This window comes from Pogona vitticeps, chromosome 2 (assembly GCF_051106095.1).
Source record: "Pogona vitticeps strain Pit_001003342236 chromosome 2, PviZW2.1, whole genome shotgun sequence".
In the NCBI taxonomy this organism is placed as follows: domain Eukaryota; kingdom Metazoa; phylum Chordata; class Lepidosauria; order Squamata; family Agamidae; genus Pogona; species Pogona vitticeps.
The window spans coordinates 230,269,541-230,282,614 of NC_135784.1; the positions used below are offsets into that span (position 1 = coordinate 230,269,541).

Here is a 13,074-nt window from a genome sequence, read left to right on the forward strand (position 1 = left end):
CACAACAAACTATGGCAAGTTCTTAAAGAAATGGGAGTGCCTGGCTACCTTATCCATCTCCTGAAAAATCTATACATGGGACCGGAAGCAACAGGTAGAACTGGACATGGAACAACTGATTGGTTCAAAATTGGGAAAGGAGTACAACAAGGCTGTATATTGTCTCCCAGCTTATTCAACTTGTATGCAGAATACATCATGCGGAAGGCTGGACTGGAGGAATCCCAAGCCGGAATTAAGATTGCCAGAAGAAATATGAACCACCTCCGATATGCAGATGACACCACTCTGATGGCAGAAAGTGAGGAGGAATTAAAGAACCTTGTAATGAGGGTGAAAGAAGAGAGTGCAAAAAATGGTCTTAAACTCAACATCAAAAAAACTAAGATCATGGCCACTGGTCCCATCACCTCCTGGGAAATAGAAGGGGAAGATATGGAGGCAGTGACAGATTTTATTTTCCTGGGCTCCATGATCACTGCAGATGGAGACAGCAGCCACGAAATTAAAAGACGCCTGTTTCTTGGGAGGAAAGCGATGACAAACCTTGACAGCATCTTAAAAAGCAAAGACATCACCTTGCCAACAAAAGTCTGAATAGTCAAAACTATGGTTTTTCCTGTAGTGATGTGTAGAAGTGAGAGCTGGACCATAAAGAAAGCTGACTGCCAAATAATTGATGCCTTTGAATTGTGGTGCTGGAGGAGGCTCTTGAGAGTCCCCTGGACTGCAAGGAGAACAAACCTATCAATTCTAAAGGAAATCAACCCCGAGTGCTCACTGAGGCTCCAGTACTTTGGCCATCTCATGAGAAGACTCCCTGGAAAAGACCTTGATGTTGGGCAAGTGTGAAGGCAAGAGGAGATGGGGACGACCGAGGATGAGATGGTTGTTCAGTGTCATCGAAGCAACCAACCTGAATTTGACATAACTCCGGGAGGCAGTGGAAGATAGGAGGGCCTGGCGTGCTCTGGTCCATGGGGTCACGAAGATTCGGACATGACTAGACGATGACGATTAATATCCCAAATTCATATGGCTGAGGATGCTGAAGCCAGGTTTGCTTCTTAGACAGAGATAGTGAAATATACAAGGTGTTTTCAGCTAACAGTTTGGAATGTATGGCCCATCTCTTAAAACAGAAGACAGCATGGCAATCTGAATGTAGACTTTCAGTTTTGTCTGCTGGATAATCTTGAAGTAGTGGTAGTTTATGGCCAGAAATTGTATGGGTTAGTACTAGATATCAGAACATAGCACCCCCCTCCTAAAATCCAGGGCTCAGTCTGACAACTTGATCCCAAATTTGGTGTATTTTGATCTAAATTCCCTAGTCACTATATGAGCATGTATGTTCACTGAGAGCTTGTTTACTCTTGTCTGAATCCATGATCTATGATGCTACAATAACAGCTGTGGTTGTGAAAACCAAAAAGAACAAAATGATCAGATAACAAATTGCACAGCTGCTGGGGACTTTCTGTTTAAATATGGTACAAGCAGACCAAAGGGAAGCACAAAGTGTGATAAGATTTTAATAGAGTCTAAGACCAACACAGAAACATATGGTACAAGAATGAAACAGTATTTCGTTTAGCCTAAGGATGTGATGAATTCTTCAGAAGTTGCTCATTCTCAAGGAGGCAGACGGTCTCAGTAATGTGTTGAGAGAACCTGCTGAGTTATTCCCTGTAAGACTTCACAGCCCCAGTGTGAAAATGAGACTGAAGTTTTTATCCCATTGAAATTTCTGCAATTTGTACAAAAAGGCGTTACACAGAACTAGTGTATATTCCAATTCAAAGCAAAGTACAAAAGAAATCAAACATGAATGGACTAGAAAATGAGCAAAATAAATAAAATAAAATGCAGACAACCCATTTTAATTCATTTAAGTCTGCTCAAAAAGTCAGCAGCTTTTGCAGTTTTGCACAGTTTATGCAAACATTATTGTCAGAAGTTCAAGAACTCACACGGAGAACAAGCAAAAGATTCCAGTGTCTCGAAACAAATGTTGAAATGTATTTGCGAAGGCTTTCACGGCCAGGATCTAATGGTTGTTGTGGGTTTTTCGGGCTTCTTGGCCATGTTCTGAAGGTGGTTCTTCCCGACATTTCGCCAGTCTCTGTGGCCAGCATTTTCAGAGTTTGCTGTCCTCTGAAGATGCCGGCCACAGAGACTGGTGAAACGTCGGGAAGAACCACCTTCAGAACACGGCCAAGAAGCCCGAAAAACCCACAACAACCAAATGTTGAAATGTTTGCCAGTATACATTGCTATTTTAGACTACTGCTGTAAGAAGTACCTTTAGGACATCCTTCTCACAACTGGTTGGACAAGGCATGTCATGTGACAATACAGAAGGCAGTGGCGCCAGAAATGAAGTCCAAATGTGAACCCACCCCACCCTCAGTTAAGAATCTTCTCTGAGTCCTCAGTCTCCTGGCATACATCACATGTCCAGTGGTGGAATCATTTACTTCTGGGTTTTTTTTCCTACCACAAAGGATGAACATTATTCTATTTCTCTATTTAAAGATAGGGAGTATCAAGATTGGTGACTGGAGAAATGTGCACAGGTACAAAAAGGCCCTTTGTTGGTCAATTATTTACAGTAGTGAGGTTCTCAAGCTCATCTTGAATTTCTCAGTTCATTGTTTCCCTCAGTGGAGGACCTACATTTTGGGGGACCTGAAACTTGAACTGTTATGGAAGCCCTTTGCAACTACCAACAAGTCTGGGTAACCACTGTTATCTTTTTCAGTGTGGTTGTTCTATGACAAATCACCACAATTTGAAAAAAAAGTGTACTAAAGTCTCTCTGGGGCTCCTGGTTTCCCTAGGTAAAGGGAACTTGAGACAACACTTTACTGGTAGTGAGATCTTAGAATGCAAACCTCCAATTTAAAACATTCATAGTGTGTCAACAGAAGAAGTTTTAAATTTATTCCACAGCAGGCTATGGAGGATAAGATCAACAGTAACTTTCCAGTTGGTACCATGAAAGAACTTTCAAGCCAACTGAAAAAGAACTGAACAGCCAAACCTAAAACCCATCTGTTCTAGATTTATAAAACTTGCTGTCAGCAATGCAAGTTTTGCAAGAACATATGATGCATAAATTTTTCCTTTAATATGACACTCAATGAGTTGGTAGATGGGTCACAACTGACACCATTAACAATGGCTTACTATCATGTATCATTTGCCTAGTCACAATTCCATGAAACTCTATGGTTCCCTCATGGACAGGTTTCAAAAGCAATGTATTGCCCAAAACATGCAGGACATATCTGTTTCTATACACAGTATCTTAATGAGTCTTGGCTACAGGCATTAACCTATTTCTATCCACAAAGAAGGTTCATAAAATGTACACAAGGCATTGGATATCCGGTTTTTGCAGAAGAATAACAAAGGACAGCTGACAACAGTCTATTCTCTGAAAACCACCCATCTCCACTGGGGACATATAAATGTGAATGTTTGGTTATTCCTGGTGCCACAGAACTGTTTCATCCTTTCTTCATCTTCCAAATGTTCATCCTACCCCTATTCACTTCACTTCTAATCACACTAGTCCTTTCCCTTTCCCCTGAAAACCTAGTTCTGAATTACATACATAATGTTAGAGCTCATTTTTGGAGCATCCAATGTCACTTTCTTCTTGTAGCTACAGAGGACTCAGTTTGGACTTCGGCCCTATGGAGGATGGATTTAACTTCTTCCTCCCTCACTGTAGCCTCAGCCAAATATCCTCCTTGGAACTGCTGTTAGTCATTGGGAGGGAGGGAGACTTGGCAGCTTAAATACTTTAAATCCCTATCTTCTACATCAACATAAGAGCTGCTGAAAAATAAATACTGCTTGTTAAAAGCTATCCTTGCAATTTTTAGAACTGCCGCAGCCTACACAGAATTCTCTTCTTTGAAGGGTACACTTTTTATCTGCAGCAATTAGACAAAGTCCCCTTGAATCTAGTAAGCTTCTTATTTCAAGCAACCATGCATAGTAGTAGAGTGCATCTTATTCAAAAGCAAAACTATTATATTATATTTTCTTATAAAAGAAAAAACAGTGACAGCTGAATAGCATTTATATAAAAAAATGATTAGATACACAGACTCTGAACATAGACTTTAGGCCTAAGTATTATTTGCTTAATGATAGAGGGAGCTCTTAAAATAAATGATTCTCTTCTCTTTTCAATGCATTTATGTAAACTAACACTGCTTTTAATTCTAGCTTAAATAGTTCTCATCAAAATGAGGTACTAGATACCATCTGATTGGCTATTGAGTAATTCATGCTCTTTGACATCAGGCATTACATCACCAAAACAAAAAATCAGAACGTGAGCAGTATCCACAGCAAAATGAAGTACAGGATGTCTAGGGAAACCAGGGGAAGGGACGTGGTGTTGCTGCAGGTTAAATTGCAAAGTCTCTTGGCTGCAAGGTTGAAAGACCAGCAGTTCGAATCCACGCAACTGAGTGAGATCCCGGCACTTGTTCCATCTTCTGCCAATCTAGCAGTTCGAAAGCATGCAGATGTGAGTAGATAAATAGGTACCACCTCGGTGGGAAGGTAAAGGTGTTCCATGTCTAGTCATGCTGGCCACATGACCACAAAAACTGTCTACGGACAAACGCCGGCTTGGAAATGGGGTTGAGCACTGCGCCCTAGAGTCGGACAGAACTGGACAAATTGTCAACGGGAACCTTTACCTTTACCTAAAAGCCTTTTAGGGCAGTGATGATGCACTATACCTTTTAGGGGGGAAATGAAATGAAGCTTTATCTCAGAAGGAGGAAGGAGCAAGAAGGGAGATGTTGCTGTTGGTGTTTTCTTCAGAGAACAGGACCAAATAGAATCACTTGAGGTGCATATGCAAGGATGGCACCAAATGGCATATCAAATCTCTACGTACTTGACGTTAAGCAACCCTTTTTAGCACAGTCCAGCACACTCTAATTGAGCTGTCTAGTCAAATATTTATTTAGTTTTTAAAGAGAGCTGCCATCGTTTATTTTTGTCTAAAATTGCTATTTTGTGTCTTAATTAAACAATTGTGGTGTTTTTTATTCTTCTTTGTAACTATCATAGTGATTAGGAACTGTTTAGGCATTAGAGAATTGCAGCTCTGTGATCCTCTCATGCCTAACTAGACCCTAACCATTAACTAGACCCTAACCATTGAGACTGTTAAAAGGAATAGCAACATGGATAATGTTGTTCCAAGAGGCAAATAACCAGTGCTTGGAACTAACATGTCAAAATCAACATTTTAACATTAAATTTGTTCCTTGTTTGGACCAATTTCAGAAGAAAAGTCCCTTCTAACCATAGTCGTCTATGATTCTACATGGATATTGAAATTTAGCCTTTTAAAATGACATTTGAATAAATAACTTTGACAGGAATTTAAAAACATTAGTTTTGCATGTCCTTCTGTAGAAGGGGCATGCCAGTTCACATTCCCATCCCCAGAGAACAAAGTTTTGATTAACAAGTTAGTTAAGAGTAATTTAGCTGGCTGGACAGCTCAGCAGGTTAGGTGGAGAGAGATCTTGGGAGTGTATCCCAAAACATGTACTGTATCCCCAAAAGAGCCAGCCTCTGTGGCATTGGGCAAGCTTCAAGGTCACAGGATGCATCCAGAAGAAGGGAATAGTAAGACACTTCTGAATACAGTACTCTCTTCCTAGAAAATCCAGAAAAGAACTGCCATGAGTCAGAATTGACTTGTCAGCATGCCATTATTATAATAGTAATTTAATGAGTAAAATATTTTGGTTTTAAACATTAACACCAGTGCCGTCTGCACTCTGGTAAATATGCCAGTTAAAGACTTCCTTGTTTCACAAGTAGTAGTTTGTGAATGCCATTAAAGGTTTCAAAATCAGACTTCCTCGTTCAATTAAAATTGTTAAGGCACAGAAAAGTAATTTTAGACAAATGCAGAAGTTATAAGTCACCTTGAATAACTAAATAAATTGAACTAAGCTAAACCAAAAATAAATAAAGCCACAAAGGTTTCTGGAAAGCTATTGCCAGTGTCTAAAAGATGTGAAGATGAGAAAAGAAATAAGACCCCTAAGCAAGCCTAGTAAAATGACACAAAACCTTACTGATGACATTACTTATACTGCATTAAAGTAAAACATTAATGACATTCCAGAAATTATAATCTATAAAAATTACTATAACCTATAATAGTTTGTTTAAAGAAAATTAAAGATTAACTAGCCAGCCTGCCCATGCCCCTTAGGGACTGGGGCTCATAGGTGGCCTTTGATCCCTTTGGGCTTGGCTGCCCATGAAATATGGCAATGACATACCTGCTCTCTGGGGAATTATCTCTTTTGATGAAGTAATTTCAATTTGCTTCTGCACAGGTATGTACAGGATTGCATTGCTAGGCATTTAAAATATTACTAAATTAATGTAATGCAGAGCCACAGAGTGACATAACAACAACATTAATTATAACTTGAAATAGGGCAAAAGTAAAACAAAAAAGTTTGGTCTAGAGTGAAAGATCATGCAAAGAATTTGGGCAGCAACAGCAAGATTGGGAGTAGTTAAAAATAAATTATTCCTCTATTGAAACATACTTGGGAAAGGACCAAAATAAGGAAGAGCAAACAGAGAAAAAGTAGTAAGCTGCTTTCTAATAAAGGGACACACTACTAAAATGACTCCAAAATTCTTTTTTTTTCTCCAAATGTCTTTCTATGCACATGATTTTCAAATTATTACCAGCTGATGCATTTAGAACTGAATTCTCTTCCAAGAAGCTTGTCACAATATTTACATTCTTACCAATAACAACAGCAAAGACAGCCAGGGCTGAAATGGGAAGGCTTATTTGTACCTGGAGTCCAATCATAAACTTGTTTGCTTGGAAGAAGTTACAATAAAGTGTGTGTCAATGTAAGAAAGAGAGAGGGAGAAGGAGTTTATCCTAGGTAAAATTATCACTAGATTTTGGCAAAACATACAGCACAAACACAGAATTGCAAGTTGTGTTTGTGCTGTGTAGCCTTAGGGATGTTTACTCAGGTGGCCAACATTGTGTTTAGGAGGACTTACTCTCAAGTAAATGTGCATATAATTGCACCCCAGAAGAATGAGGCAAGAGTTTCCTAGTGGAAAGAGTGTACTGTCTAAATTCAGCAAGAGTTACTTCTTGGTAAATATGCTGAGGATTTCTACTCTTCTGAATACAATAGAAAACCCATCTCTGTGGCAACTGAGTTTTTCAGATCCATGTTTTACAGATAGGTAACCTTTAAGACTGATTCAGGTGCATTCCTTGGGCTCTTCAGCTTTTATTCCTTTAGAGATTTCATTGTGAATGTGATAGGCTGGCATTTCAATTATTTAAATATTAACATAACCTCAGATATATTCAAGTGGAAATAAGGTACTCCTAATGAGTAAAGAAAATTCCTGTTATTGTTTCCCTTACTCGTAAGTATTGGCCCAAACCATCCTTCTTAACTTCCTGGTTTCAGCTACTGCTGTGTACTTCTTTTAAAAAGAAAACATATGTTATATATGGAAATGTATTCATACACCCATTTCATCTTTATTCAATAAAGCTAGTGCAGAGTATTTTAAATGGTTCAGGAAATTGTGCTTATGAGTTAGTTTAATAGCTTCTATTTGATTGTTACAGTACAAAAAGAAACACATTAACAAAGGAAACATTAAAGTTCTTTTCTTTCTTTCACTTTATTGTATCCACAAAAGTTTAATGCTTCCAGAAAGTCTGGATGATTCAAGCTTACTTCTGTGAGTCTTACAAGACTTTAAAAGGGCAAAAACCTAGAATGTATTAAAGTGATTAATTGCGGTAAAGGTGTTACATCCTCCTCAAACTCAAGTTTAATAATATAGAAGTTATGAACATTTCTGTTGGAAAATGTGACTGAAATCTGCTTGGTTTCTTGTTCCTTTACCTAATCATAGCTCATGTGGGAATAAGCTAACTAAGCTTGAAATCCTATTAGCAAATAAAACTGTGCATGTTATACATAGCTCAGAAAACATTGTTCTTAGAAGCGTCATTCTGTCATTGAGTACTTAATTTTGAGTACTTAATTTTGAAGGTAATATAATACTCTTGTTAAAATAATGTTGTTAAAATAATTCCTGATGTCTTTTTGTTGCTGCTGCTATATGCTGCTACACCATTGGTGTGAATGCTGCTACAGGATGTAACAGGATAGATCCCTACCCTGAGAAGTTTAGAAGCTGAAGTTTCGCACTAGGAAAACAATTGGAGCAGAGTTGAAATATGTTGAAATATGCAATATGCAATATGATATGTATGCAACATAACTTTCAACAGATTACTTGAGACTGGTACTTGTAGACGAGTAGGACTACAACCCCCACAATCCATTATAATTGCAGTGCTGTGGAGGAGGATAGGATTTATAATTTAACACATCTGGAGTACATTAGGTTGGAAAAGACTTTGATACAGTATCAGATCTGTGTTACATAGAGGTGTAACATATGTATTCTCTATTGGTAGAATATTTTGAGGCACTATGATTCTAGCATGATAGTAGTTTTTGGAATCGTATTTCAAATGATGAGTTTTTCCATTTTCCTTATTTTCATAGGCTGCAATCCTGTACTTTGTTACCTGAGACCCATTGTGAGCTGTGCTGTTTACTTTGACATGTCTAGGCTTACCTGAAGTGCGCATTTGACCCCTCTGTGGTTGTGCTGAGGTTGAGAGCTGATTCAGTTCTTGGAACACATGTGGCAATAAAATTTAGTGCACTCTTTTTAAAAACTTGTTTGACCAACTGCCAGCAATAGAAGCCCTATATATACATTCAGTGAATCTGCTGAGGGAGGAAGATCTGAAGGCTAGTTGCAGGACCTCAGTGCACATACCTAAAGTTTTGAACCATGTCTGTCTACCCTGGGGAACCCTACCTCCTCTGGCATTCCTGATGGGGCACAGCCCACGTGCACATGCAATTATATACAGTATGTGTCAGCTCTGTCCTGGCATTCAGGGAAAAGAGTGATTATCAAGAATCAGAACAGGAAAAATTATTTTAATACTCTCTGCCACATCCATAAGGCTTGCTTAAAGCTGTGCAGTTAACGTTAATGCACAGGAGATCTGTAAGCAAGAAAAAGAGGGACTCGTTCTTCCTCTGCCACTTCCTTCATTCTTAGATATGTTGTTTTGTTTCACAGTTTGAAGGCTGCAAGAAGGCCTTTTCTAGACTAGAAAATCTCAAGATTCACTTAAGGAGTCATACTGGAGAAAAGCCTTACCTTTGCCAGCATCCAGGCTGTCAAAAAGCATTCAGTAATTCCAGCGACCGAGCCAAGCACCAGAGGACGCACCTGGACACTGTAAGGGAAGAAAAACATTTCAGATTTTTATGTGTTATTTTGCTTTGACTTTGCTGTATATCTTTTAATTTGGCTTCAAAACATACAGCCATGGAGATTGAAAATGTACAGACTTCTTTGGGTGGTAACAATGGGACCCCCTGTGCCAAGGAGTCACCCAGTTGCTCCAGCTGAGCACAGAAAGTCACTGTGGCAGAGGAAGAGTTTTCTTTTCCTTTGTGTGGCGATCCCCCTTGTTGCCCCTTTATTTCCTTTGGGTTCCACAAAGGTAAACATGCCTTTTTCCTTCTTTTCACTGCCACCAGGTATTTCTCTTAATACCACTACAATTCCCATGCACAGGAGCTGCTCATATAACTTAGGAATCAGGGGATTGATCAAATATTCTTTTATTAATGAACAAAATCATAAGGAGAATCAAATATATAACTGTTTCAGGTGTGCATATATTAGATCATGTATTCAATCACTGGTGTTTCTCATGCTGGGCTTATGTGTTCATTCCTGCGCTTGTCCACTATGTTTTACTCTTTCAATTTCCTTTCTTAACCCCTTTTCATCTACTCCTAAACCCTAGCACTCTCTCCACATCTTCTTGTCCCTACTTCTCTCTATCCCTATCTCATTCCAACTTTCCTTAACTGTCTCTTCTCACTCTCTGTCATTCTGACTCCGCCCCTCCTGCTCTATCCTCTGATTGACATGCAGGAATGACGTCATTTTTTGGATTCCGCTACATACCTCCCCCCTTAGCAAGTTTGTTCCATGGAGTAAACCTATAGTGGTTTGCTCCATGAACAACATAGAACCAGATTAATATTTTCACCAATTTTATAACAATAACATTACACATTTTTTACTTTACATTAATACTTACTCTATATATTTAACTTCACTCAATTAACCTGTGCAATCAACACTTTCAATTCCTTTGTTATTACACTTTTCCATTGCTTACCATTCTTTCATTTTCAATGCAATTATATTTGCACTTACTTATTTTTACTTATACATAACTGGAACAGTTGATTACATTCTACATTTCTTACCATTCTTTCATTTTAAAGTACCATTACACTTGCAGTCACTTCTTTTTAATTTTACATAACTAAAACAGTTTATTACATTCTACATGTCTTACCATTTTTTAAAAAAGACAATTACCTTTGCTATTACTTATTTTTATTTATACATAACTTGAAGTTTATCACCTTCTACTTTTATTTTCATTAGTCTATTTGTTCTTCATTAGGTCTTCGTGCCCAAGCTTCAGCAGCTATCTTTTGAGTCTTTCTTTTCTTGCGGAATTTAAAGTCCAAACCTTGCAAGTTTCTCTTCCAGTTTGCAAGCTTGTCCTTGTAGGCTTTCCCAGTTCGTAATTCAGTTAAAGGTAAAGAGTCTGTGCATAGTCCAAATTGTCCTTTTCCCTTGCATGGCTTAATCTCCTGTAACCACCCCCTTTTGTTACACTTACGTACCATCGATGTACAGTGTCTCTCACCGTCTGCAGCTTTCCACTCCGGAACGTAGCTGGCTGATGATCTTCCTTGTCATCCGTCTGGCTCAGCACAGCTCTGGGTTTGAATCTGGACACCTCAGCATGGAACTCCTTCCAGTACTCTAAGTCTCTTGCAATCAGACCTTTCTTGTTGTCTGCTTGGCTCTGCTCGGCTCTGGGTTTGAATCTGGACACCTCAGCATGGAACTCCTTCTGGGACTCTACACCTCTCACGATCCGACCAGCTATCACCGCCTTCCCAACGACCTCCTCACAGTTGCTTGTCTCCTGGATATTTTCAGCTTTCTTTTTGTATATTAGGTTAGCTGTAGGGCTAGCTATTTCTCTAATCTCTGGTGAACACTTTGCAGTTGCACCTGTAGTATCAATTAGGTGCACTGTTCCCTGTGCTACCCCTGGTTGGTTTGAGAAGACTTGCTTCTGTCTTATCAGCAAGGCTCTCGCTTCTTTTTGTTTCTCTAGGGAAAGTAAGGGACTGATTTGGGCCTCTTCCTTCCTATCACCTAGGACCATTTCCCTTCTATAATCTCTTTCTATCATGTTTGTTTTTGAACCACTTCCTGCCCCGGTTCTCCCTTCTCTTGGATTATGTAGTTTCTTTGGTTCATTTTGGGGTTTATTTTGTGTGGATCTGCCTCATCTAATTGTAACTTGCTCTCTTTGGAGGTTTCTAGCTCCAGATCCTCATCTTCAGGGTTAAATGTTACCCCTTTGGCTTTTCTGTCAGCCTGTAGCTCTTGTTTCTGTTGCTGGCCCTGCAAACTTTCTGCTGCAATTTCTAGGAGTCTCTGCAAAGTGTTCCCTAGGTTATCTATACTTTGACTTGCTGTTGTAGGACCTTGCCTCTCCTCTATTTTTGAATTTAGTGTTTCCTGTCTTCCTTTTGATCTTGTATACACTAAATTAACCTGTTTCAACTCATCTTCACTTTTTCCAAGTCCTGACACCTCTCTGTGTTCCTGTTTCTGTTGTTCAGTGTGTTCCTGTTTCAGTTGATTAAAAATCTTACCAATGTCTTCCATATAATTATTATAATCATCCCCACTCTTGTCCTCCCTATTGGCTTTATCTTCCCTATTTCTCTGACTTATGTCACAACTCTGACAAAATTCTTTTATCTCCTTTCCCATTTTGGGCCAGTAATACTTCTGAGATATCCTCTGCTTAGTCTCTGTAATACCTAAATGTCCAGATAAGGTGTCTGTGTGTCCTTTTTCTATTATTTTCTTTCTGTATTTGGAAGGAACCACTAGTAGTTTATGAAGGCTCTCTCCTCTTTTCCTGGGATTTATTAAGATCTCTCTCTATAAAAGGCCTTTTTCCTCAAAATACCTCTCAGGGTTCTCAGGTGATACTGGGTCTTTATTAACCATTTTAAAGCACTGTTCTAACGTTGGATCTTCTTCTTGATACTTTTTAAATGTACCTTCATTTGGATTTCTCATTGTTACCAAATCAGCTATTTCATCATTCTCTCCTATTATATCATTAGGGGACTTAAATCTTTCCTCAGATATTTCCTTGTTTTCTTTCTGGGCACGAGAATTCACTAAAGCACTCTTGACATGCTCAGAGAGGTCTATACCTATCAGGCATGATGTTGGCAGTTCACTAGCAATTCCTATCCTCCACCAACCAGTCCACCCTTGATATTTTATTGGTATTTTTGCCACTGGTAGTGTAATTATCTCTGTTCCTATTCCTTTGATTTTTATGCTTTCTCCTTTCACTATAAACTCTGAAGGGATTACTTCTGGATGGCATAATGTCACTTGAGAGCATAAGTCTTTTAGAGCTTGATATTTAGTCTCATTTATATAAATAGTATCCCAGAATATTTCATAAGTTCCTGATTATCTCCAACCAAGTAACAGTGGAGAATTTGAGCTACTGGGAGTTGTTCTTATTGCTCTGGGTTTTCTGCTCTGCCACTAACTGTGGTTGCCATGGTGCCTGCTTCAACTGCCCCTGTAGGTGCCTCTTTCTGCTGTACACAATATACTTTCTTAGGCACATCTAGATTCCCTTTTTCTTGGCCAAAATCTCTGTTTTTAACACATTGCGTTTTAAAGTGGCCTAGTTCTCCACAACAAAAACATCTAACAGCTTTTTGTTCAAAACTAGGAGATTTCTCTCCTTCCCTTCCCAGTTTTTAAATTTAT

General features: G+C 38.9%; 1 protein-coding gene across 6 annotated transcripts in view; it reads left to right on the top strand.

Moving 5' to 3' along the window:
* Window positions 1–13,074, top strand: part of GLIS3 (GLIS family zinc finger 3) — a 242,632-nt gene that overhangs the window by 158,905 nt on the left and 70,653 nt on the right. For 5 of the 6 annotated variants that reach the window (XR_012084315.2, XR_012084316.2, XM_072992156.2 and 2 more), the window contains exon 7: window positions 9,232–9,393. The exons of the other annotated variant lie outside the window; for it this stretch is intronic. Coding sequence is in view for 3 of the 5 variants with exons in the window: in XM_072992156.2 (XP_072848257.2) it covers window positions 9,232–9,393 (162 nt within the window). In the remaining 2 variants the exon portion in view is untranslated. The remainder of the gene's footprint in view (window positions 1–9,231; window positions 9,394–13,074) is intronic. 6 annotated transcript variants of the gene reach the window in all.